At 42.2% G+C, this 22521-nt stretch overlaps 1 protein-coding gene across 1 annotated transcript in view; it reads right to left on the bottom strand.

Moving 5' to 3' along the window:
• LOC121673266 (glutamate receptor ionotropic, delta-2-like) overlaps window positions 1–22521 on the bottom strand; it is a 212061-nt gene that overhangs the window by 6453 nt on the left and 183087 nt on the right. Inside the window, exon 10 of the mRNA XM_042046431.1 lies at window positions 387–627. Coding sequence (XP_041902365.1) covers window positions 387–627 — 241 coding nt within the window. The remainder of the gene's footprint in view (window positions 1–386; window positions 628–22521) is intronic.

Genomic DNA, 22521 nt, shown 5'->3' with positions numbered 1-22521 from the left:
AATGCATTTTGAGAGGCTCAGCCACTGAGCTTAGGGGATGTATTTTTCAAGAAGAAGCTAAGACACCTAGTGAGAATTAGCTGTCACTAAAGGGAACAATGAACTAAATATTGATGTATTAATAATGTACTATTCTACAAGTAACAGTTGTGTTTTACTCAGAATAGTTGCATATTTATACATCATCAATATACATTTATTTTCATTCAAACTTTTCTAGAAAGAATAGCTAAAAAGTTTTTGAGGAACATCATTCACCTTAAAAAATCAGGAAGCTAAAGAAGTATCTCTGAATTTGATTCCCTTCCCTCTCTAGTGCTATAAAGTCAAAGCAGCAATCTTTAGGGTGCATGAAAATTCCCCAGGAGAAATGGAGGGTCTAATACCTCTTTTGATGGAACCCGGGAGCCTTTCCTTTTATTCCACCACGTTTCCAACATTGCAATGAAACAGGATAGGACAATCCCTGCAGCGAGGATGCAGAAAACACCTGCAAAACTTTTTATGTCCAGGGCACCTCCTTTCTGTTTGGTATCCACAGATGAGTAAAGATCACACTGACCGTTCTTCGGCCACCACTTATGCTTCAGTATGTCCATGTCGCCGTTCTGCTGCAGCTCCAAAATCCTTGGGGAGAGAGCACAGAGTCAGGGGTTACAACGGGCCTGAGAGTGTGAGGATGTAAATCTGACTGCCTGCAACCTTCCCACATGTCTCGGAAAGCCAAGCAGCAGATGAACCTGGGCAGACTGATTTAGCCAGAAAAGAAAGCTTGATTATGGGCTTGCCTGTTAGACTGAGCATATGGATATCTATGTCACACTTCAGATACAGGAAAGCACACACAAGTCTTTCTTTCCTTCTTTTAACTACCTCAGTGAAAATGCATTTCTTCATACACTGTATTTTCTCAATTGGCTTTTACTACAGTCTGTGTCAACTGACTTTCATAGTCCGTTAGATATTTGACAATATTTTGAATTCTAATCACTGGCGAAGAGACATGTCAATTAAAAAAATCAGAAGGAATACTCATTTCAGATCTACCACACGTTACACGTGGTGTTGTTGTAAACTGATCTTTATCAGGTTACCTACTTTTGCTGCTTTGGAGAGAGAGCAAAGCCATCTTATTGCAATCAGTGATGACCTAAACTAGTCTTGCTTAATGTCAGAATGCAACCTGATGATAAGTGATTCCACAGGAAGGTTCCTTGCTGTGGAATTCACTTGTCCTTGGACCTACATACCCAGCCTTCAGCCAAATATTGACTGGGCAGCTTTGCAAGGACAACATATTTAACTAGACTTCCTGTGGGATGAAATGTTTGAAAAATGAGAATTTTGTTTGGAAGAATATTTTCATATTTACTCCATTTAATTCTAAGGAGAATATTTTTTTAAAAAAGCACCCAGAAATGACGATAATAACATCTGGGTGCCTCCGAAATAAAAAATTCAATGATTTCAACCAAAAAAAGAATAAAACAAGGGAAATGTTTCCCTTCATATAATAAATTTGTTTTTCATTTCAGTGTTGGAAGGCAAACAATTACTACTGCAATCATTTGACACAGCATGCAAAAAAATCCAAGTGCACACAAACCAGCAGAGGTCTGGGATGTTGCTACCAGAGAGACTGTACTGCACCAGAGGAGGAAGGAAAGCTGTCCCCCTGTCTCAGGGCTACCACAACAGCTCAGTGCAGTGGTCTACATCAGCCTCGAAAGGGAGCTCGAATGCACCTGGGGACCACAGGGCAGCTGTACAGAGGTTGCTCAGTCTCTGATGCTGCTTGAACAGGTAGTTGTGTCCATGAAGCCACTTAATCTGCTATGGCACATCCTAATGACCATACACTTGTGCTGTGGTCTTGCCAGGAATGGGAGGCTTGACACAGCCACCAGTGGCTGAAATCCCTGCACGGGTCTGGAGGGAGCTCTCACTTCCCACTTAGGCAGTATGTCCGATGGCTGGGATCATGACCTGTTCAGAGGGGAACTGCTTGTTCATTCCTGTGCTGTCCCAAAGGGAACAGTGCCCTCCAGGAACAGATCACAGGTGATACACATGTCCTTAGAGACACTGGAATCACCTTGTTCATGTAGCTTTGAGTTTGTAAGAAGTGGGACAAATTCTGTGCAGTGTCTGCTGACAGTGCATCGCTCAAGGTCCAGGCCTGGAGAAGGGTAGTTAAGGTCAGACTTGCCTGGACTATATTTTGACTTCTCCCAAACCCAGAGACAACTTAGGAAAACCTCATCCTGAAGCTTCCTGATGGTGCAGGGATATTTCAAGGATGGGAGGATTCTCTGTTTTGATGCATGAGACAGAATAGCTGTTATGAGCCACCCATGTTCAGAGAAGCTTTGGAGGGATGGGTACCATAGGCAGGATTGCTGCCATTGCTGCCTGCAGCTGCCTGTTGGGAGTGTGTAGAGAAGATCAGGTTAGACCCTCAGTGACAGGAGATGCAACTGGGATAAACTAGAAGATAAGAAATTACAACCAGATAAGAGGAGAATGGGAGAGGTCAAACACTGGAACAGAGAATTTATGGCATCACCACCCTTGGTAAAATTCAAAGACCCACTGGGAAAGACCCAGAGCAAACTGACCTGCTCTAAACAAAGGACTGAATTGGAGACCAAATTACTCCTCTGCAACTGCAAACAGAGTCCATACACTACCCTCGGTCACGGCATGCAGTCCTTATGGAAAACTCACCATAATCCTGGTTCTCGCTGCCCCGGAATCCTGTACTAGGATTAAGGCGAGTATTTTGGCCCAAATATTCCATTCTGACAGGTTAGCAGGAGCAGACAGCCAGCATAAACAGAGCCCTTTTGTATAAGTTCTTGTGGAGTAATAGTCAATTAATTTTCAATACCTAATCCAAACATATGTGCTTTTATATTTAGGAATTACTGTACAGAACAACATCCATGGGGTTTACTTCTTCCAGCAGCGGCTGTAATCCCTGAGCAGGGCTATTTTCTCTCCTTTATTCAGTCAGGAATAGAATGAACCATCCAAATGATTGCTCTATTCTCATTAATTAAATGATTCTTCACTTGTCAGTATAATTCCTGATTACACAAGACATCTTTTTAACAAAAGGCATTTGCATAAAGACACTGAGCTTTGGCTTGTTCCTTAACGGAGATTTATTCCTAATTGTATTCTTGGTAATTATTGGCAATTTTCTTTATGGATGTAACATATAAGTTCAATTATTTAAAGGAAAACGTAAAAAAAAGAAGTAGAAATTGGGGATAGTAATGGTATCATTACATGGGAAAGCTCAAGAAGTGGAAAGCTTATAATGAAGCCTTGTAAAACTGCAGCTGCAAACAGAATTTAAGGGATAAAATACATATTGAGAGAAATGATAAGAGCACTGATATCTAACTATATTAATGTCACACAGGTAAAGAGGGACATCCTGCTTCTGTTAGGCTTTGGAAACACTTGATTCAGAATTCACCTGTTTGTGGAACCAAAATAATAGTTAACACACTAAGGAGATTTAACACTTCTAACCTGTTCCTAGTTATGAAACTTCCTATCTTTGCGGCTCATTTTCAGAGAAGAAAATTGCACTTTTATGGAAATTCCAGGAAAAACACAGGAGGAGGGGAGGTCCCTTGCAAGCAGGCGCGCCGCACACGGGCACTGCTATCCCTGCGTGCTGCAGGAGCCTCCCACACGATGGCACTCTTTCCATAAAAATACGTGGATTTGCCGCAGCTCCTGGCGGGTTCCCCGATACGCTAATCAGATGTACCTGTTGGGTGGCAGACACTACAATCAGTTTGTTATTTGATTTTCAAATTTAATAAATGACTAAAGCAATAACACATTAACTAAATGCTTCAAATGATAATGATGTTCTAATGCTGTAATTCCAGCAAGGGCATCTCCTTCTAAGTCTCAGAATTTTACGACTGAACTTTTTCCTCAATGGCGTTGGCTCTTTTGAACCTGCTTATTAGTACAGAGTCGTACTGCAAGCCATAAGCCAGTGGGAAGAGTGGTGGAAAGTAATAAGCAGGGTGCATGACTTCCTGATGTTTTGAAATACCATAGTCTTAAAAAGCTTACAAAAGAAGCCTATATATCGAAATAATCCGATTTGTCCAAAAAACTTGACCTTTAAAACTTGCTTATAGATAGAGTGTAGGTCTTAATATATTTTTCTTTAGCAAGAAAACTGCTAGAGTTACATTTTTCAAGGCAATGACGTAAATTTATTGAGCTGCACAAAAGAAAATATCTGTGTGCACTTTAACTGATTTGGCTCTGAATTCACAGTGCCAAGTGATGTCTCATGGATATAAAAACAGAAAACTAAGCTGCCTGTGGTTTCCAAATCTAACAGGGATGTGAACAAATCCTAATGAATCAATGGGAATAGGGCTGGATTCCACTTGATAACTACATACTTTGCTGCTGGCAATGAAATGTAATTATTCCTCCAAAATACCCACAGATAAAACCCCCCAACTTAATATGATAGCAAGGTGTCACAAATGCTCCAAAATTGACCTCTGTGACAACATTTTTTTGATCTAATTTTATTCTCAGCTATCAATAGTGAGCACGAGATACGAGAGATCATTTACAATGATATTGGAAATGCCAGTGCAGGTCCTGAGATGTCAAAGGTGACTGAATATCAGCTTCCTGCACCAGGAACATGTTGTCCAGAGGGATAACTTCCCCATTGGCACTGATAAGGAAAAGGATGTGATGAGGTGCTTGGCTCTAGTCAGCAGATCAGACTGCTGCAGAGAGCAGATTTGTAGAACCAATGTAATGAATGCCCGCTGTCAAAGAGGGAAAAAAAAGTAAATAAATTAAAGAAAAATGCTATAGTTGTGGGCTCTGCCTCGGAAGCCTGAGCCAAGGTCCCAGCCCTTGTGCTGGCTCCCAGGGGGCTCACATGGGTCGCCTTGGGAGCACTTGGTGCTTGCAGATGGGACCAGGCAGTGACAAGACCTCTGGTAACTTCTGCTAGCCAAAAGTCAAATTCCTCAGGCAAAATCTTCTTGCTGGAGCTTTTCTAACAAAAATCTGGTACAAAGTCTTTGCAGAACTTGGTTCTCCTCTTCAAGCAAGATACAAAACTAAGCTAATTTGTAAGCATCCTTCAATTATCAAAGTAGACAGGGACCCACAAGGAGAGTTTGTGGGTTTTTTATTTCAATGAAGCAACTGCCTAAATCCTTCCTATTCGCTGCACCAACTGGAGTGATGCCAGCTCCTATTGCATCTCCCTGAGCAAGCTTTAGGTTTTGGCAAAGCAGGGTCCTCTCTCGGCGGCAGAGCAGCTTTCACTGGTGCCACCTGGAAGGGTGGCTCAGGGCTGGTGCCAGAGAGGGATGGCTGCTGCCCAGCCTGGCTTGCTGCCTCGTGGGACAGACAGGGGGAAGGAAGAGGGCAATAAGAATGGAGACAGGCAAGCAGGAGACTCTTGAGGTCCTTTTCATCTCCTCTCCTGCCAGTGGTACCTCACTGCCTGGTGAGTTTTCATATTTTACCCTCATCCTTGAGGCCTTGTGGGAGACACACATTGGTGCTCAAAGCCTTGACTTTGATGCCCTAAATCATATTTGTAAGATTTATAGTATCACATTTCAGCCAAGAAAAGGACATGTGAGAAGGTGTAGGGCAGAAGTCATTGTCCTGGGATGAAAGAAAGAGGGGAGCAGTGCAAGTGCCTGCTCCTGAGTGAAGGAGGTGATGTTGGCAAAGCTTGCAAAATGAGCAAAGCAGCTGGAAGCAGAGATCATTGCTATAGCAGCCCTTCCTGCTACTACAGATCTTGATATCTGTGAGAATTTTTGGTTTTGAAGAGACTGTTTTCTGTTTTTCTGTGTGGATTTTTTTTTTAAGCCAGCTTTTTAATGAGCTGCCAGTCATGGGCTCCATGAGAGGAAATTTTGTGTGCCAGCCAAATGCTGCCAGAATAGACGAACCAGTGCTCCCTCTGCACCCATTCCCACCACTTAACCCAGCAAAAGAGTGCCCTTGGGTCCAGCTGCAAAGCCTGTTTTATGGCAGGGGCTCCAAGCAGATTTAAGCCCAACTAACTGGAGGCCCACGAGGGCGGGCAGGTGGTCGCCTTCTGATCTGCCCCTCAGGAGGGCTCAGCACCACACTGCTGTCAGTAGGAAGTCAGTGCACAGAAACAAGGATAAGCATCTCGCCTTCCAGAGATAACAGAAGAAGCAGTAGTAAACCAGAGCTGCTGTTCAGCTTTAAGGATTTGCACATCAAACAATATTAAAAGAGAGAAAGCAGCTGACCTTCTGTCTTGTTCAGCAACAAACCATTACCTTCTAAAGATGCAGCACTCATCACTTGGATCCCACAAATTAGTATCACTTTGTTCAATTTAGAGAATTTCTTTTTACCTAAATCTGTTGAACTTACATGGACACTCCCTTTCAAATGCAGAAGGGTAACTTTAAATGAAATGGCATCTGCAGTAATAAGAAATGAGATATTAACTCTATTTATTACATGACTGGTGGAATTTGATAAGGACTGCTCTACGATAGTTTTGTCCAAGCTGAACAGCTTTGCTGAGTACATAATAACAATTCAGAAACCTACATGAAGATAAAAATCAAGTTATTAAAGATCTTCTGCTTACTTTTTATATAGAAAAATAGAAGCGAGCTTTAATGGCCTTTCACTGTGAAGAACCTTCCTGCTCAGGAGAAAGCGGTGATAAAAGTATTAGTACTTATTTATAAATCCCAAATGACAAGAGAACATCTACAGACAGTTGCATAAATATCATGAGTTCATTAAGCTCAGTGCTGTTATGGTAAACACCAAATTAATTCATTATGGTGAGTCACGGTACACCGCCAGCCTTATTAAAACAAAGAAATGTACTTTCAAGGTACATTGGTTCCTGTGCACTACCCAAATTCCAGCCCCCTTTTAGAAAATTACTTGAAAAATGACAGTTACTAGGCTTTATAAAATAATTCAGTACTTCATGGCCACATGAACACCCTGGACATAATTTTCCTCTTGCTTTCATTACCATAAGCCAAAAGCAAGAGCAGAGACAGCTCGTGGAGTCTGCAGAAGAACCAAGCAGACTTTGATGTGCTCCCCTCCACTGGGACAGCTCTGCACTCCCTGTCCTTGGTTTGCTCTGGGAAATGTGCCTTTCTAACTGCCCATGCTTCCGAAGTTGCCTCCAAGATCCACAGATCAGCTGTGGTGCATGGGACTGCCACAGAATGGAGACAGTACTCCTTCCTAAACTTACACTCTCTTCACACTGTCTCCTATGACAATGCCTGTGCAACGCTGAGGGCAGTCAACAGTGATACTGGGGCTTTATGAGCAGATTTTATGCTTACAGACATACAGCTCAAGGACTTGAGTTGCAGGTCCCAAGCAGCATGTAAGTAAATCAGGAGCTCCTCTCAGAATTGAAGTAGCTGATAATTTCACACAAAATCAGGAAACCCCAATGTACAAAGCCAGCAGGAGTTTCATCCTTAACTTTCAGACAGCAGAACCCAACACAGAGCACACACGAGAGCCCCAACCCTTCTGGATAGGCTGTGACAAAAGTGGCATTTTTCTGAATCAGTACAGGATTAACCTCGATTAACCAAAAATGGAAGGCTTGGAAATTGCCCTCTCAGCCTGCTGTTAAGGCTAAATGCATACTTCTTAGGTGTCTTCTCCCTCAAATCTCACCTCATTGAACATTTCCTCCAGTGTCACTTGTCAGCTGACCCCTGTCTGAGAAGCTCTGTGGTTAACAAGCTATGTAAATAACTGCTCCCCTGCTTAGCAGGAGAAAGAAAACAATTGAGAAAAGCAGTTTAGTTTGATTTTGTTATTTTTTTTTTCCCCAAGAGTGAGATGCAAACAGTTATTAGGCTCAATTACTATTTCAAAATGCATTCTCAGATTTTTTGGACACAAAGCAATAATTCAAACACCAAAAGCTTTCATTAAGAAAATACCAAAATGAAATACGAAAATATTTGTCTTTCCTTTTAAGGAATTATTTTTTAATTAGATCATAAGGAAGAATTTTAACTAATCTGTTTAGAGCCTCTGCTGATGTGCTATGAGAAGGATAAATAAACTAGTTCACTGAACCTGACCTAGCACTTGTGAAGACACAAGCCTTGTCTTCAGCTAAGGAGCAATTACAATAAAAATCAAATCATTAACATGATTAATCTTAAGAGTTTTGGTGACTAGTGAACTTCAGTTTTTATATATTGTATGTGTTTATGCTGCCTGTAAAAGTCAAGCACTTATTCTGGCTATGACAACACACTATTTGCTAATATCAAAATTGGACTCCAATGAGTTGACAAGAGGCAGAATGAAAGCAAGCCGAAGAGATGCAAGAGAGCTGGAGAGGAAAAGATAGTGAGTCCCATGGAGAGCCAGAGCATATCTGCAGTCAGAAAGGCAACACCTTGGGTGGTCTTTGAAAATGTCAGCAGCATCCTTAAGCACACTGTGATATTTGGGTTACTGGGTGCAGGAAAAGATCTTTCACTTCAGTGTAAGACCCTGGAATTGATCATGTTTGCTTGGAGTCATGCTTCCAGCAGTGTGAAGCCTCATTCTTATACAAACCACCCACATCTATACTTCGAGAAACAGAAGAGAAACAGAAGACACATTAGCTACACTAAATCCCTTGAACTGACAGTCTAGAACAGCTCTTTCTTAAAGTAAGAGATCTAGGTGGCCCTTGCATATTTGACATTTATCTGCTATTTACCTAAGCAAAAATGACAGAAATATTTGGCTGATGATTCTTTCATGTTTTAAACTGCTTGTGCAGTGATTTTTTTTTAAGCCCTTAAAAATTAAAACCTCCAAAATTGCCATTTTGATAGTGTTTAAATGAATGATTTATGTACCTTGACCTAGATATAATAATTTGGATTTTAGAGACCCCAAATCAATAGCTTATAGCTATCTCCAAGGTGAACAGAGTTGTTGATAGAATAGGAGAGGCTAGACAGATAAATACAGAGTCTGAAGATCAAATCACAGTAATATGCTTTGTGTCTGAAATCTGACATTTAAAAATATCTCAAATGCTTTTATCTTCTTGATACTTGGTTACAGGAGTGAAAGCTTCCCAGATTCATTCCCATACAGGGTTTTAAACACACTGAGGTTTGAAACCACTACTTTTGTACATGAACACTGCAATAACCAACCTTATACATCTACATTATACTGAGGGCAGCCGTCTCCAGACAATCCCTTGGACAATGAAAGTAAAAACATTTAAGATTATTGTATAGGATATATTATTGCTTCAAAATTTAATTCATTACTTCGATGTGTTCTCCCAAGCAAAAGCATTTCATAGAGGAACCATTTCTAGAGACACCACCGAAATGTTTTTCTTTAAAGCTTTTTTCAAATCATACCAATGAATACTTTTCAAATACATACACCAGTGTAGAGACTAGCCAGGGAAGCCTAAGGAAAAGCCACAATTCTGCCTAGAAATTGTAAAAGTTCCCACCAAGTTTTCCAGAGGCACTGAAGCGTGGATTGGACTACACTTAAAAAAAATCGTATTTCTTATTCTGCACCTTGGGGTTTGAGGAATTCTACTCCTGCTGTTAAGGCTAAATGTGTGTCAAACCACACTTTTGACACAAGGCTGGCCCAGGTTACAAACAGATCTGCCTGAGATGGACACCCTGGAAATACTGCTTAGGGCACCTTGGCTGGTTTGGGGCTTGCTCTGCCTACTTTCCCTTCCAACCTGCATCAGGCAAGACTTCCTCAAAGACATGAGATCATAAATGTCTCTATCTCCATGAGCATTCAGATCTTTTAACAGCCCCCCAAAGAGGGTTTCAAATTCTCCTGAAAGAAGATTATGAAAGATAAAGTAGTACAACTTTGTGAGCAAGAAGCTGCCCGAGCACAGCGCTCGGCTCAATCTGAGCGCAGCACAAACCCATGGGCTGTGCTGCTGCTGCCTTTTGCAACCCTACTGCTCTTATGGATGGGGAGATAAGGTAGGAAGTTGCTCTTCTTCAAAAGACTGAGTGATTACTTTCAGGAAGGCATCAGCATGCCAGGCTGCCACCTCTGTGTCTGCTGGTTTTCTGCCAACAAGAGAACTTCTTGGCGATCAAAGTCCCTTTCCGTGCTCCCCAGGGCTACCAGCAATGCAGAGAGGTGAAAAAGCCTGGCACACAAACCCTGCTAGCTACTGCTGTTTAGGAAAGTTAATAACTGATGGTTTATTGCCCACCTTCCACTGCAGTGTCTGTCCACAGGGCCTGCAGGCTACTTTGCGTGATAGGAATCAGGCTTTAAGCAGCATGGTGTTTGCTTGAGGGAGCACACTACCTGAGATTTCCATGTTATGAAGAAGTGTCTTGATATGAACCAAGTGCCATTCAATCTGGATAACAATCTGCAGGAGGACTGAGTGTTTATCCTGTTAATAGAGGCAGCTCCCTGGTAATGCAGCAGTTTTTCAAAAGTTTGGCTGTATTCTTGTCTCACAAAATTTGCCTAATCAGGTCCCCTGGTCTCCTCTGCATTTCAATAAGCAAGGGCTGTACCTGTTCATGTGTGTAATGTTATTTTTTTTTTTCCCTCTGGATTTTAGTGCTTTGGAGCAATACAGAACAATCAAGACCTACCATTATTTTTGCTGGAGGAAGCAGAGCAGACAGGAACTAGCAGGAAGATCTGAAGTTTTGCATTTCAGCTCATACCTTTTTTCCCCTGAAATGTAGGTCCATATTATTCACACACTGATTACTGACCTGAAGGTTATATTCCATTCAGCTCAGGAGAACAGGAAAAAGGAAACATAAACTGGCATAACAATGACAGCACACTTGTATCCTAAAAGTATTCTACAGCTTGACCAACCAAATCTTCAATTACAGCAGATGCCTTGGAGCACAAATCTTTCATAGTCATCCAGACCAGATAATGGGCTTGCTTGCCCTCCATTATAGTACCTACAGTCATGTCTTTTATAGAATTATCAATCCCACTTGCAGTTCCGCAATTTCTACCATGCGAACCTCAGAGGAGGAATCTTGGGAGCAAATAAATGAACCTTTCCCTCCTTCTCCCTTTACTCCCTCTCCAGCAGACACAGCTCATGAAGCAGCTTCCCATGCAGCTTCCCACAGGGGCCACTAAGCTGGGCTTGCTCATTGTCCCGTGACACCGTGCCACAACTGACTGGCATGGTTCACTACTACTGACAGAAGGCAATGCCAGGATTTCCTGTGTAATGTTACAAAACACATCCCATCATTTTCCCGTGCATTGTGCCAAATAAACTGTGGTTGAAAGAAGTAACCCCAGAAATAAAATGCAAGGCATTCCCTGGTGCTATTCTGTAATTTCCCCCATGCAGAATGCCAATGGCTTTGTAGGAAATTTAACATTTTTATAGCATAGGTCAAAACCAAGAGACTTGGCACTGAGATTCAATTTGGATAAGCCCATGAGCCTGCTCAGTTGACCTGTGCATCCTTTTTTCAAGATCAAGGGCATGAAGTCAAATTCTACAGCTCTTTTTGGTAGCACAGAGAAGTGAGCTCCTTTTTGCAGGCAGAGGCAGACCGAAGAGCTCCGGGGCGAGGGCTCCTGTGTCTGCCACCCCACACATCGTGCAGCTCAGAGCATGGGGCAAGTTTGGTGGAAAACTCATCAGAGAGTCTCCCTAGTAAGGGGAGTCAGATGCAGAGTAGATGCAATCAGATGTAGGGTTTGAGGAGAGGCAAAAGAAAGGGAGCTATATAAAAAAAAGTCACTTAAGTTTAGAGGAAGAATCAGGACTATCCTGATTTCTCTTGAAAAAGTTGCCTGGCAAGAGAGATGGAAGCATGAATGCCAGGGTATTCCCAAACCTAATTTCCCAATTCCAGAAAGTGAAAGTTTATTTGTGGGAGGGCAAAGGAGGATATTAGCAGGCTTTTATTTTTACCCAGCCAGTTCACCTTTCTTTACCTCTGTGTCTGACTGAAAATCAGGATTCCACTGAATGTCCCTGTCGCCATGGTGCACTTTCACAGCTGCAGAAGATGGCACACAGTAAATCACTGTCCTCTCACTGAGAGCTGCCATAAATAATGCCACAGGAGTTCCCCCCCTGCAAACAGCAGCTGCCTGCAACTGCTGGGAGCAAAGCTGTAACGCAGCCCCCCAGGGAACAGAGAGAAGGTAAAGCAACAGTCTGGAAAATAAGATCCTGGCATTTATCATCACATTAACTTGTAAGCCTCTCAAAATATTTGTCTCTTTTCTTCCACAGGAGAATTTCTATACGAAGTTGTCATAACTTTTGACAAATTTCAGGAATGTCCTTTGTTAATGCTCTAAAAGTATCTAATCTTAAAAGTATTTTCATTAACAGCAAGTATTAGTGCTCTGCTTGTACAGAGCAGAAAGCTGAGTCAGAGCCTGTGAAGCAAGAACGGAAAGATCAAACCTCAGGTAAGTGGTGAAAGCAGTGGCTGAACCCAGTTCCCGGTCCCTCTGCTCCCTTTTGCAGTTGGTGTATTTGCTTGTTTTCCTAAGAGAAGCGTGGAGGAAAGAGAAGGCAAGGGAAAAGAGCAGTTTGGCAGGCTACATGACAGGTGGGAAAGGCTGAAGACCTGGAAGTGTATTAGCCATGACTTCCCGCGCAAGCAGCTGGCTGACTCTATTGCTCAGTCTCTACATCACTGACAGCTCTGAAGGCTGCTGCTGCAGCACAGCCTCTCTCTTGCTGGCCACAGGCATTTCCCAAACACAGGCACAACCTCGGGGTTACCAGCAAGACCGGGCTCTGTGCAGGATTGGCCTGGCGGGGAGCTCCAAAGCAATCATCTGTAGCAGACTGGAAGGGACACGGCCCTCCTGGCAGCTGGGCAGTACCACAGCCCCTCTCCAGCTCCGAGGGGATCAGAGCAGCACCAGTGGCCAGGGACATGAGGGGGCGGTGGAAGAAGGGAGCGAGATCTTCCTCTACATTGCCAGCAAAGCTGCAGCATTTCCCAGCCCTTTACAGCACCACTTGGCACCTTGAGCTCTGTACCATTCACACCTTGGATCACACAGCTGTCCTTAACTGCAATTTCTTCACCTTATTTGGGTCAGACAGACTCCAGGGGATACTTCTCTCCCTGGGAGCGCTTGACTGAAGAGACACATCAACGATATGTATTGCACACCTCACGGACATAGCCTGCAGGTGGGGCTAAATAGATAAAATCTTAGGGTAATGTCAGATTCATTCTTCTCCCGCTTGGCAAAAAGTAGGAGCAGGGGCTTTTTCCAGCTCTGTAAATACGTTTTTTAAATAAAGATGTATTCGATCTCTGACAATCGGTTATAAAAAAACCCAAAAAAGACACTAGGAACATTCAGATACAAAGATATAACTGTGATTGATAGTTGAGACTGTGATGGTAGAAGGAGCTTTACATGGAGACTGTTCTGTGGGTATTTAGGGTTGGGCAGATTCCAGTGAGGTTTGTGCCGTTTGTTTATTTATTTATTTTTTTAAGACTAGTTTCTAGTTCTGATTTTAATGAAAAACTAAGAAGATTACTGTTTTTTCGTTTCCAACCTTCTCTTTTTGGTTGGGTTTCAGATCAAACCGGATATTCTGACCAAATTTTTCAGAGAGCAAGATGCACATGCAGGATGTAGGCAGACTGGGCTCCTATCCTTCTTGCCCGGTTCAAAGCAAGGACTGAAAGTGAGATCTCCTTTATAACAGAGGTTATCAGGTAGAGAAGTCATGCCAGAGACACAGATAAGAGCCCCTTGCAAGTAAATCTTTACTTTAGGAAGCTACTGCAGGGAGCAGGAAAATCAGATATAGGAATCTGCCTGCATTAAGGAAAGCTGTAAACCTCTGGAAAAAATCGGATACTGAAGCTTAGGCTTCTTCTTATTTCCCCCCTTTGAAACAGAATGCTTGTTTTCCAGCCAGCTCTTTGAAAAACTGGAATTAAATCCCCAGCACAGCATTTCTCTGTTGGAGAGGGCCACCTTCAGCTGTTGTCCTGTTGGACCAGAGCCTGCACCAGCCAATCATCGCCCACTCTGGCAAGGTGGATGCGAAAAGTCAAAGCTCACCCACACTGCCTGCTCAAGGGAAGCTCTTTGCACCATTTAAAAGATGATGGAGGACCAGCAGCAGCACTGCCTGCTTTGCAGAAGTCAGAGCAAACCCTCTGACACTCACCTTCTCTCCATTCCCATCCCTTCAGACGAGCAGAGCACTGCAGCAGAGCCATCCCAGCCAGCAACGTGTTGAGCACAAGGCCATGCCCACGCTGTGAGAGTGACCCAACACCAGCTGCCCAAGGAGCCTCTAACCAGGGCCTGGGGCTTCTGATTGTGTGGTTCCAATTACAGGTGAATGGGACCAAAGGAAATGGAGCCAGCTGCAGAACAGGGCAGCAGGGATTTTCCCCTTGCTGGAAACCCAAGGTGGCCACTCCTGTAACAGGGGTGGGAGGCATGCTTTGTTTTATTGCCACTGCTGGCAGAGAGGAAAGCCAGGCCAAGCAGCCCAGCACAGAAAGTTTTTCAGGCAAAAAGATACTTATACTGGCTGATTTTCTTCTTACACTTGTTTTACTTTAGAGCACTAATGCTGACAAAACCGCTGGTTCTTTTCACATCTACAAGAGAAGTCAGGTTTTATGTCTTGTCCATGATAGATAAGCTCCTTAAGACTGTGCATATATTTGCAAATTGAATTAATATTTAACATTGCAAACTTGATTTTCCCAAGCTTATTTTTAGTGCAAGCACTGAGTCTAACCAGGTTTTAAGTGAAAGGCTTTAGAGTTAAGAATGAAGTTCAAAATTACTGCTTGCTTTTTGATTCTGGTTCTTAAATAAACAAAGAGAAGAATAAATGCCACGTGAAGACTCACTAGCTGCTGGAGCGGGTTCAGAAGAAACAGAAATTCATATTTGATTTTATAATAATTTTTAGGGCTCTTTTAAGATTTCTCTTTTGTAATTTTCCTTCAGAGGACATGAACCTGTTTTACATTTACTTCTATTACCTCTCTTCCCAGTCCTGTGCATGCTCCTGGGGCTAGGGAGAGACTTTACTGGAAAAGTGGCCACATTACAGTGGCTTCTGGGATGCTTGAGCTTTGTTTACCTGCTTAAATCTTTGAGTCAGGAGGAGGGCTCTGCTTTCAAGAGAGAGATTAAGGTCACACAGTTGCTTGAAGTCTGGTGTCCAGAAAACATATGGAGAAAACTACATGCTCCTTGGACACGCTAATCTTTTGCATTGGCAACATTTCCAACTCCCCTAATGAAGCCTTTTCCCTAAAGTACCTGCTGAGGAAGGCCAATGAAAATTTCAGGTGTGCATTTTTTTAGCTGTTCTCTTCATTGCTTAGAGTGTGCATTGCTGTGGGGCAGAACCCCAGAGTGTAACTCTGAGATGCTTGAAAACCAGAGATGAAAATGAAAGATGCATTTCCTTTTCTTTAAATGTATCCCTTTTGAAAAGCTAATATCTTATTTTGGGGACTCTGATTCACAGCTTTGGGTTGTGCAGTGCTTTAGACCATCACCATTTCTTTTCAGCCTGCAAACATGGGGATGTAATACACTCCTGTTTACCTCGTAATACTAGTTGACTTCTTCTTTATAGATCACAGGCCTAAAAGGAGGCAAGATAGATCACACACACCAAAAGGCAAAAAAGATTAGAAGATAAGGGCTTATGAACTGAGGCCAAGACAAAAAATTGTACACTTAGAAAAGAGAGGCAGAGATGAGACATGAGTGGAGATGGTAAATACCTGAGAGGTTGCAGTACAGCCATTGTGATGTGATCAGGTTGGTAGAGATAATAGGGTGGCTGAGCTGAGACTGGATGTTTAATCCAGAGCACGGGAGGAAAAGTCTCCCTTAACTGAGGGAGATGTCCCTGGGCTGGAAGTGTGGATGCACTAAGATATGGTGCTGGCAGAGTCAACAGCAAATCTTTCCCTAACTAGGGCACACAGCCCCATGGACATTTAGTGCCTAATTCTCCCTCTCAGAGATTTTGACCCTCTGTGCCTTGTTGGAGCTGCTCTCCTCAACTAAAGATTTAGTGGAGGGGATGGGGCTGTTGAGCTGATTGACCTCATTTGACTGGAGAGGGAGTAGTGGCAATATGGGTAAGTGGCTGAGGGAAGTAAATGGGCTAATTTTAGCCTCCCTGCATTCTATCACAGTAAATCACAGATTAGAGCTTTTATAACAGTCTGATAAAAAATCAGAGTTACCTGGTAAGTGGCACTGGAGAGACAGGTGGTCATGTGCTCCATAGAGACATGTAAAAATGGCACAAAACTTGCTAGTCACTGGGCCTTAAAATGTAATTAGTTTAATTTCTTTTCATATGGACACACAGTATGTAACAGCAGTACTTTATCTCCCAAGACAAGAATTTCAGGCAATGTTTTCCAAAGCAGCTAAATAATTGAGCATGCCAGGGTTTTGCAAAAATACACCATAGGTTTGGGCAATTTTACTTTTTTTGACACATTATATGGTGCACCCAATCCACCTTTAACCACTACAGAACAAGTGCTGCCTGTCACCGAATCCCTGACTATTTTGTACATCACTATATTGCGGCAATATCCCGGTGGAGTGGCAGCAGGTTTGGGGATCACAAGCTCCTCAAAGGGGGTGCAATTTGACCACAAGGAACGCATGTTACAACATCTCCTCGTGTGGAGGTATTGTTTAAAGAGAGGTGAACATTTCCTGCACAAGAGCTTTTTGCTCTGGTACAGTATGAGATCTCAGTGCTGAGGGCAGCAGACACACGCACAGAGCCCTGTTAGAACAGAGCAGCAGGCAAATCCCATCATCTTTATGGAGCATGCAATGCCACACATGGCAGCCAAGCAGCAAAGCTATTTTCCTCCTTGTAATTACTTACAACAGCACTTCTTAACCTGTACAGCGCTGCCCCCCTCCACACCCTACCCCACTGAAATGCTACGAGGTGTGAAGCCCTCACCTCAGGAGCCATCAAATATGATAAGGTACAAAAAGCTCTTAATTAGGCTGCTGTGGTTCAGAGGAAGAATTTAATGCACATGAAGCTTTTGAGACACTCTGAGAGAGGTCCCTGTCTCGTGGTGCTCATACAACACGAGCTCCAGGACATTACTGACCCTGACAGAAAACACAGAATGGCTCCTCAGCTCCCTCTCGGTTCCAAGCAGCAGGTGGGAAGAGCAGCCATGTGAAGCTGTACTGACAGCATCAGGTTTTCTTCCAAAACACAGGGCTCACTGTGCAGAGATAAAAAGTAGTGCAGCCATAGCTACTTTGCCTAGCTGGTGCCTTTATGGTTTGCATCTGATAAAAGCCTGGTTCAGAAAAGGTCTCCAGCACAGACACTTCATTAACAATAGAGACTGTGGCCTTTCAAACATGGAGTCTTTCTTATTCACGAAATTATTTTGTTCCCCCTGGGCCAACTTAAGCAAAAACACCCCTCAGCTGACTCATTTCAGCAGCCAACAGTTGCTCCGTTTTTCTTATTAGCACCTTCTAAAAGATTTCCCAAGTTAAAAAGCCCTCAACTAGCTAGAAAAATAAGATAAAAGACAACTACAGAAAAAATAATTATCTTAATTATACAGCAGCTTTGTCCTCCAAAGGGAGGGTAGTTTTTCCACAAGACAGCATTGCTCTAATGGAGGATGCACTTTAAATAGGACTATGGTTTGCACACTGCAGTGAACTTCTAACCCCTCAAAACCCGTATTTTTTTCCCCTGGAACTGCAGATCCATTTTGCCATTCTCCTCTATTATGTGATGCCTTAGGTTTTAACTTTCATATTTTTCAAACCCTGTATTGCCTAGTGTGTAACTCTGAAGTCTCCTGTGGCCTGTTAACTACTGTTTTCTCATGCTGGTTAGACACAACAAACCTCTCTAGGTTTGCTCTCTAGGTTGTCCCAGGCCCCAAAATGTGTAAAATAAAGCCTTGGGGGGCAGGGGGGAGAGCAAGCTTGGGGTAATTACATCATTAACTGAAGTTATAACTGGAGAATTAATCCTGATATGCAAATGGACCAAACTTTTAAAAGTGTGAAGAACCCATGACCTGGTGTCCATCTTGGGTGTAGCCTTTTGACTGCCCAGGGTATACCTTTGAAGGCCCTTCAAATAAATACTTCCTTTTATTCTCTTATTCTGGTCTACTCTCTGTGCTTTAGGTGGCCACCTCAAGGCATCAATGAAACTAAATATCCCATGATATTCCACAAAATAAATCTATACATATGACATTTTTCTTGGTGGGTTTGTGGGGTTGTAGTTTGGTTAGTTGTTTGGTTTTTGTTTTTTTGCTATGGCTGGCATTGCTCTCTCATTTCTCTGTCCCATTCCCTACTATTCTGTCCATCTCCAAGGTAAAGCTGAACGCTCTGAATTACTGTGGGTACCTGCTGCACAAGAGACTGCTGAAAAGGAGTTCTGGCAAATAACCTTTTTTTTTTTGTTCTGTGATGACTCTTTTGTCTTCCTGCCTCCAGAAAAACAGGTAAAAAAAGCCCCTTTGTTGTAGGTAACCTTCCCTTTGCTAATACTAGGTATTGCACTGCACTCCCCAGTTGGCAACGAATTAAGATGTTAATTCTGAAAAATCACACCAGCTGAAGTCACAGAACTTAAAACAGTAACTTAGGAAAAAGCTGTTGCTTTGCATGTTCAGAAAACCATTAAGGGCATCCTAACATGCTGGATGCTTAAGTGTCTCTGGCCACGGAGATCTGTAGCAGATTCTGAAGATAGAGCCCTATTTTACACAGCACATATCTTAACACAAACAGCATTAAAAGCATTTGTCTGCTACATTTTTTTTCTGCAGTGTTGTAAACACTCAAATTCTCTGTCAGGGTTATCCTTTTAGAAGAAGAAGAAGCTGTCCTTTTCTAATCTTACACAAACACAGGCTTCTCCTGTGTGGGAGTCAAGGCTTGGAGAGCATCAGATTCATTATGAGACTTCAGGCCATCTCATAAAACGTACAGAGGAGATAGAGGATGGAAGATTCACGCAAGCCTTAAACTGAAATATTTACACAGGAGGTGCTCCTGATCAACAGTTGCTCTTCAAAGGTACAAGGGCAGTTTCTTTTATAAAGACTGGAGTGCACAACCACAGCTTCAAGGAACCCATTGTCAGTCAGGGGTGAGAAAACTCATGTCCGTGATTAAAATGAGATGTGACAGCTATGAAAATTCCTGAAGAACACTGAAGTGACTTAAAAATAGGAAGCTACTTGAAAATTCATAGCACTTCACAGGTTGGAAAAGCTATTTTGTTGCCACCAGTTTAGTCTGGTAATCAACATCACCAAAAAGCTCTCAGATTTCAACAGACTTTAGCTGGCACAGAACACGTTCCATTAGCTTGCTTGCATGTAGATGGGACAGAAAGGAACACCAGTGCTGAAGGACAGAGCCACAACTTCACAGAATCATCAGGTTGGAAGAGACCTTCAAGATCACCTGTGCCCTAACATCACCTCAACTAAACCATGGCACTGAGTGCCACATCCAATCTTTTTTTAAACACGTCCAGGGATGGTGACTCCACCACCTCTCCGGGCAGACAATTCCAGTACTTTATCACTCTTTCAGTAAAAAGCCTTTTCCTAACATCCAACCTAAATTTCACTTGGTGCAGCTTGAGACTGTGTCCTCTCGTTCTGTCAGCTGTTGCCTGGAAAAAGAGACCAACCCCCACGTGACTACAATTACCTGAAAGGTAGTTGAAAAGGCAGTCTACCTGAAGGAGAGTCACCTCTGAGTCTTCTTTCTCCAGGCTAAACAACCCCAGCTCCCTCAGTCATTCCTCATAGGGCTTGTGTTCCAAGCCTTTCACCTGCCTTGTTGCCCTCCTTTGGACGTGTTTATCCCAGGAAGTTGGAGGATGTCACTCCTCCTTGCACCTGGAATGTATTTATTTATTTGTCCCAATAGCTCCTGAAAACTCTGTCAAAATGCAGCAAGGGCTGATCCCAATATTGGTGCCAGAAGCTATTGTCAAGAAAGAACACTGGAACTCTTGGGAACATCCTGGCAGCTTTCAGACTCGTGGAAGATGCAAGGCAGGGTAACTTAGCTTGGAAAAGCATTTCTCAACAGGAACACATGAAAGGCACCACCACAGCACTGTCACGCACAGAGATCCCATACCAAAATCTCAAGTCACTCATCTCTGGCAGACCCTCAGAGATAACAGAAACAGGGTTTCCACCTTCCCAGGGGCAGACACAACTTGAAGAAGTGTTGAAAAAGTGCACCTCCTGAACCCAAAGAGAAAAGTTAGGCCTAAAGGCACTTTTCCAGTCAATTTTCATTAATTAGGTTTTTCTCTCAGTGGTCTACTTCGAGTTCACAAAAAAACTTCTGATAAAGACATTTCCTTTTCTGCCAAAAAAGCATGACCCACCATGGACGCATTATTGATATGGACAAAACATAACAGGATTTATTTTTGATCTTAAGCACCACTTGTGAAACTAGTTGCAATTCTCTTAATTTATCTATGTAAAAAACCCTATTAAATAACCTGCTCAACATCTGTTCAAGATTCTTTTTGATGAAAGCTATATGGAGTGCAAAATAAATAGGAAACCTAAATATTCCATGCAAATATCAAGACACACTCTAAATATTGTGATCCTACACAATGCACAGTGTCAACTGTGACAATGAAGGCAGGATTTACTGCTCATGGTCCAAATACATAAACCACCATTAGTTCAAGTGCTGCCAGTAGCTGATCTACTTTATGTAGAAAAATTACACTCAAATGCGAATCCTAATTTGAGCTATGCAAGCTGAACATTAAAAAACTACTTGAAAATAAAATGTTGCAATGGTAAAATAAAAAAATCGCATGAATATACAAATTGTATTTTTAGCACCCAGTTTACATAATTGCCCATTTCCAAGAAGGGAGTTTGTCTGAATTTTTGATGATTTTAATGGAATACTTTATTCATCATGGTGGCTTGTAGAACATCACTTAAATGAGAATGCTCAGACTTGCAATTCCTTTTTTAGTTCAAATAGAGTTGCTCATAGTTGCAATTCCCATTTTTCTTCATGTACTTCCAGTCATGGCTTTCTTGCAACATTTTTTTTCTAGGGATAGTTGTAATATTTTTGAGCATTACCATCTGTAGAAGATCTGTCTCCCTGTTAAAGATTCAGAAGTAATAACCAACCAATACAGATTCAGTTCTTTGCCATGGAGCAGCCATCCTGTGTTCTCATATAGAGAGCCTGATTTGCAACCTCGTTGAAGAGGAGACAAAATAATGCAAAGTACAAATCGACCTTTTATTCTGTGCTGCCAGGGAAAAAATGCATTTCCACTACAAAAATCTAATTCCTTCCAGAGTTCCTATGTCCTCATTCAGATACAATGAACAACCACATGGGCTATACCTACTCTCCTGTCTTGATCCATAAATATCATTATGGAAAGTGTTTCTGCAAGAAACCTTTGTCTAAGGGATACTGCAAACCCTGACACTCAATACTAGAAACCCGGTTTCAAACCTTGGAAACTAAAATTAGGTCTGTATGAAGTTGACATAAATTATGCTTTCTTTTTGTTCTAGAATAACCTAAACCCACTCATTCCTCTCTCATTTTGATAAGCTGAATAGGTTGAGCTTCTAGCATCGTTCATGAGAATCGCGTTTCTCAGATTCCAGACTGCTTATGTAGCTCTGAATTTTTATGAGGTATCTGTAGCAGAAATGAACTTAGTATTAATCACCAATAAAAATACCACCAGTGTTGCACACAGAAACAACAAATCCTTTTTTTCCTGCACAGTAGCATCAAACTTGTGTATTCAATTGCCATTACTTCTCCTCAGGACTCTACAAATAATTAATTTTAGGGCCTGATTGTAATAGAAAAAGATAATTTAATTTCTAACAAGATATTTAATCTGGCCTAGAGCAAAATGCTTTCTTACAGATTTAAGCACCAAAGGACTTTCAGTTTTTAAGGTGAAATACAAAACAACTATGTTTAAAATTAATTTTGAATAGAAAAATTGTTATTCATATTTTTATGTAAATATTTATCATTCCTTTTTGGGCCTAATTTCTGAGTGAAAAGGAAGTTTATGTCACCATGACAGCTTTTTTTTGTCTTCTCCTCTTTTCCCTCCTGAAATCATCTGAACAATTTCTATGAGGGCCAATTTGGGTTAAGGCAAACTGCAAAACCGAGCTACAGTGGCTACAAAGGTCTCGTTTCTATGCACTTTATTCTGCTTCAGAGTGAACCAATTCGAGTAAGAATACAAAACATTTTGAGAAATAATCTTTACACGCACAGTTTAGATGGAGGTGGATTGTAGTAACCTGAAAGCAGGGCCCCAGTAACGCCAAAAGAAAACAAGAGTGCACTGGGCCACTCAAGGCAAGGTGCAGTTTGGAG

Source organism: Corvus kubaryi, unplaced genomic scaffold (assembly GCF_017639235.1).
Source record: "Corvus kubaryi isolate FWS band 111438036 unplaced genomic scaffold, C.kubaryi_AGA036_p1.0 65304, whole genome shotgun sequence".
NCBI classification, from domain to species: Eukaryota; Metazoa; Chordata; class Aves; order Passeriformes; family Corvidae; genus Corvus; species Corvus kubaryi.
This window is presented reverse-complemented; position numbering and strand designations above follow the sequence as displayed.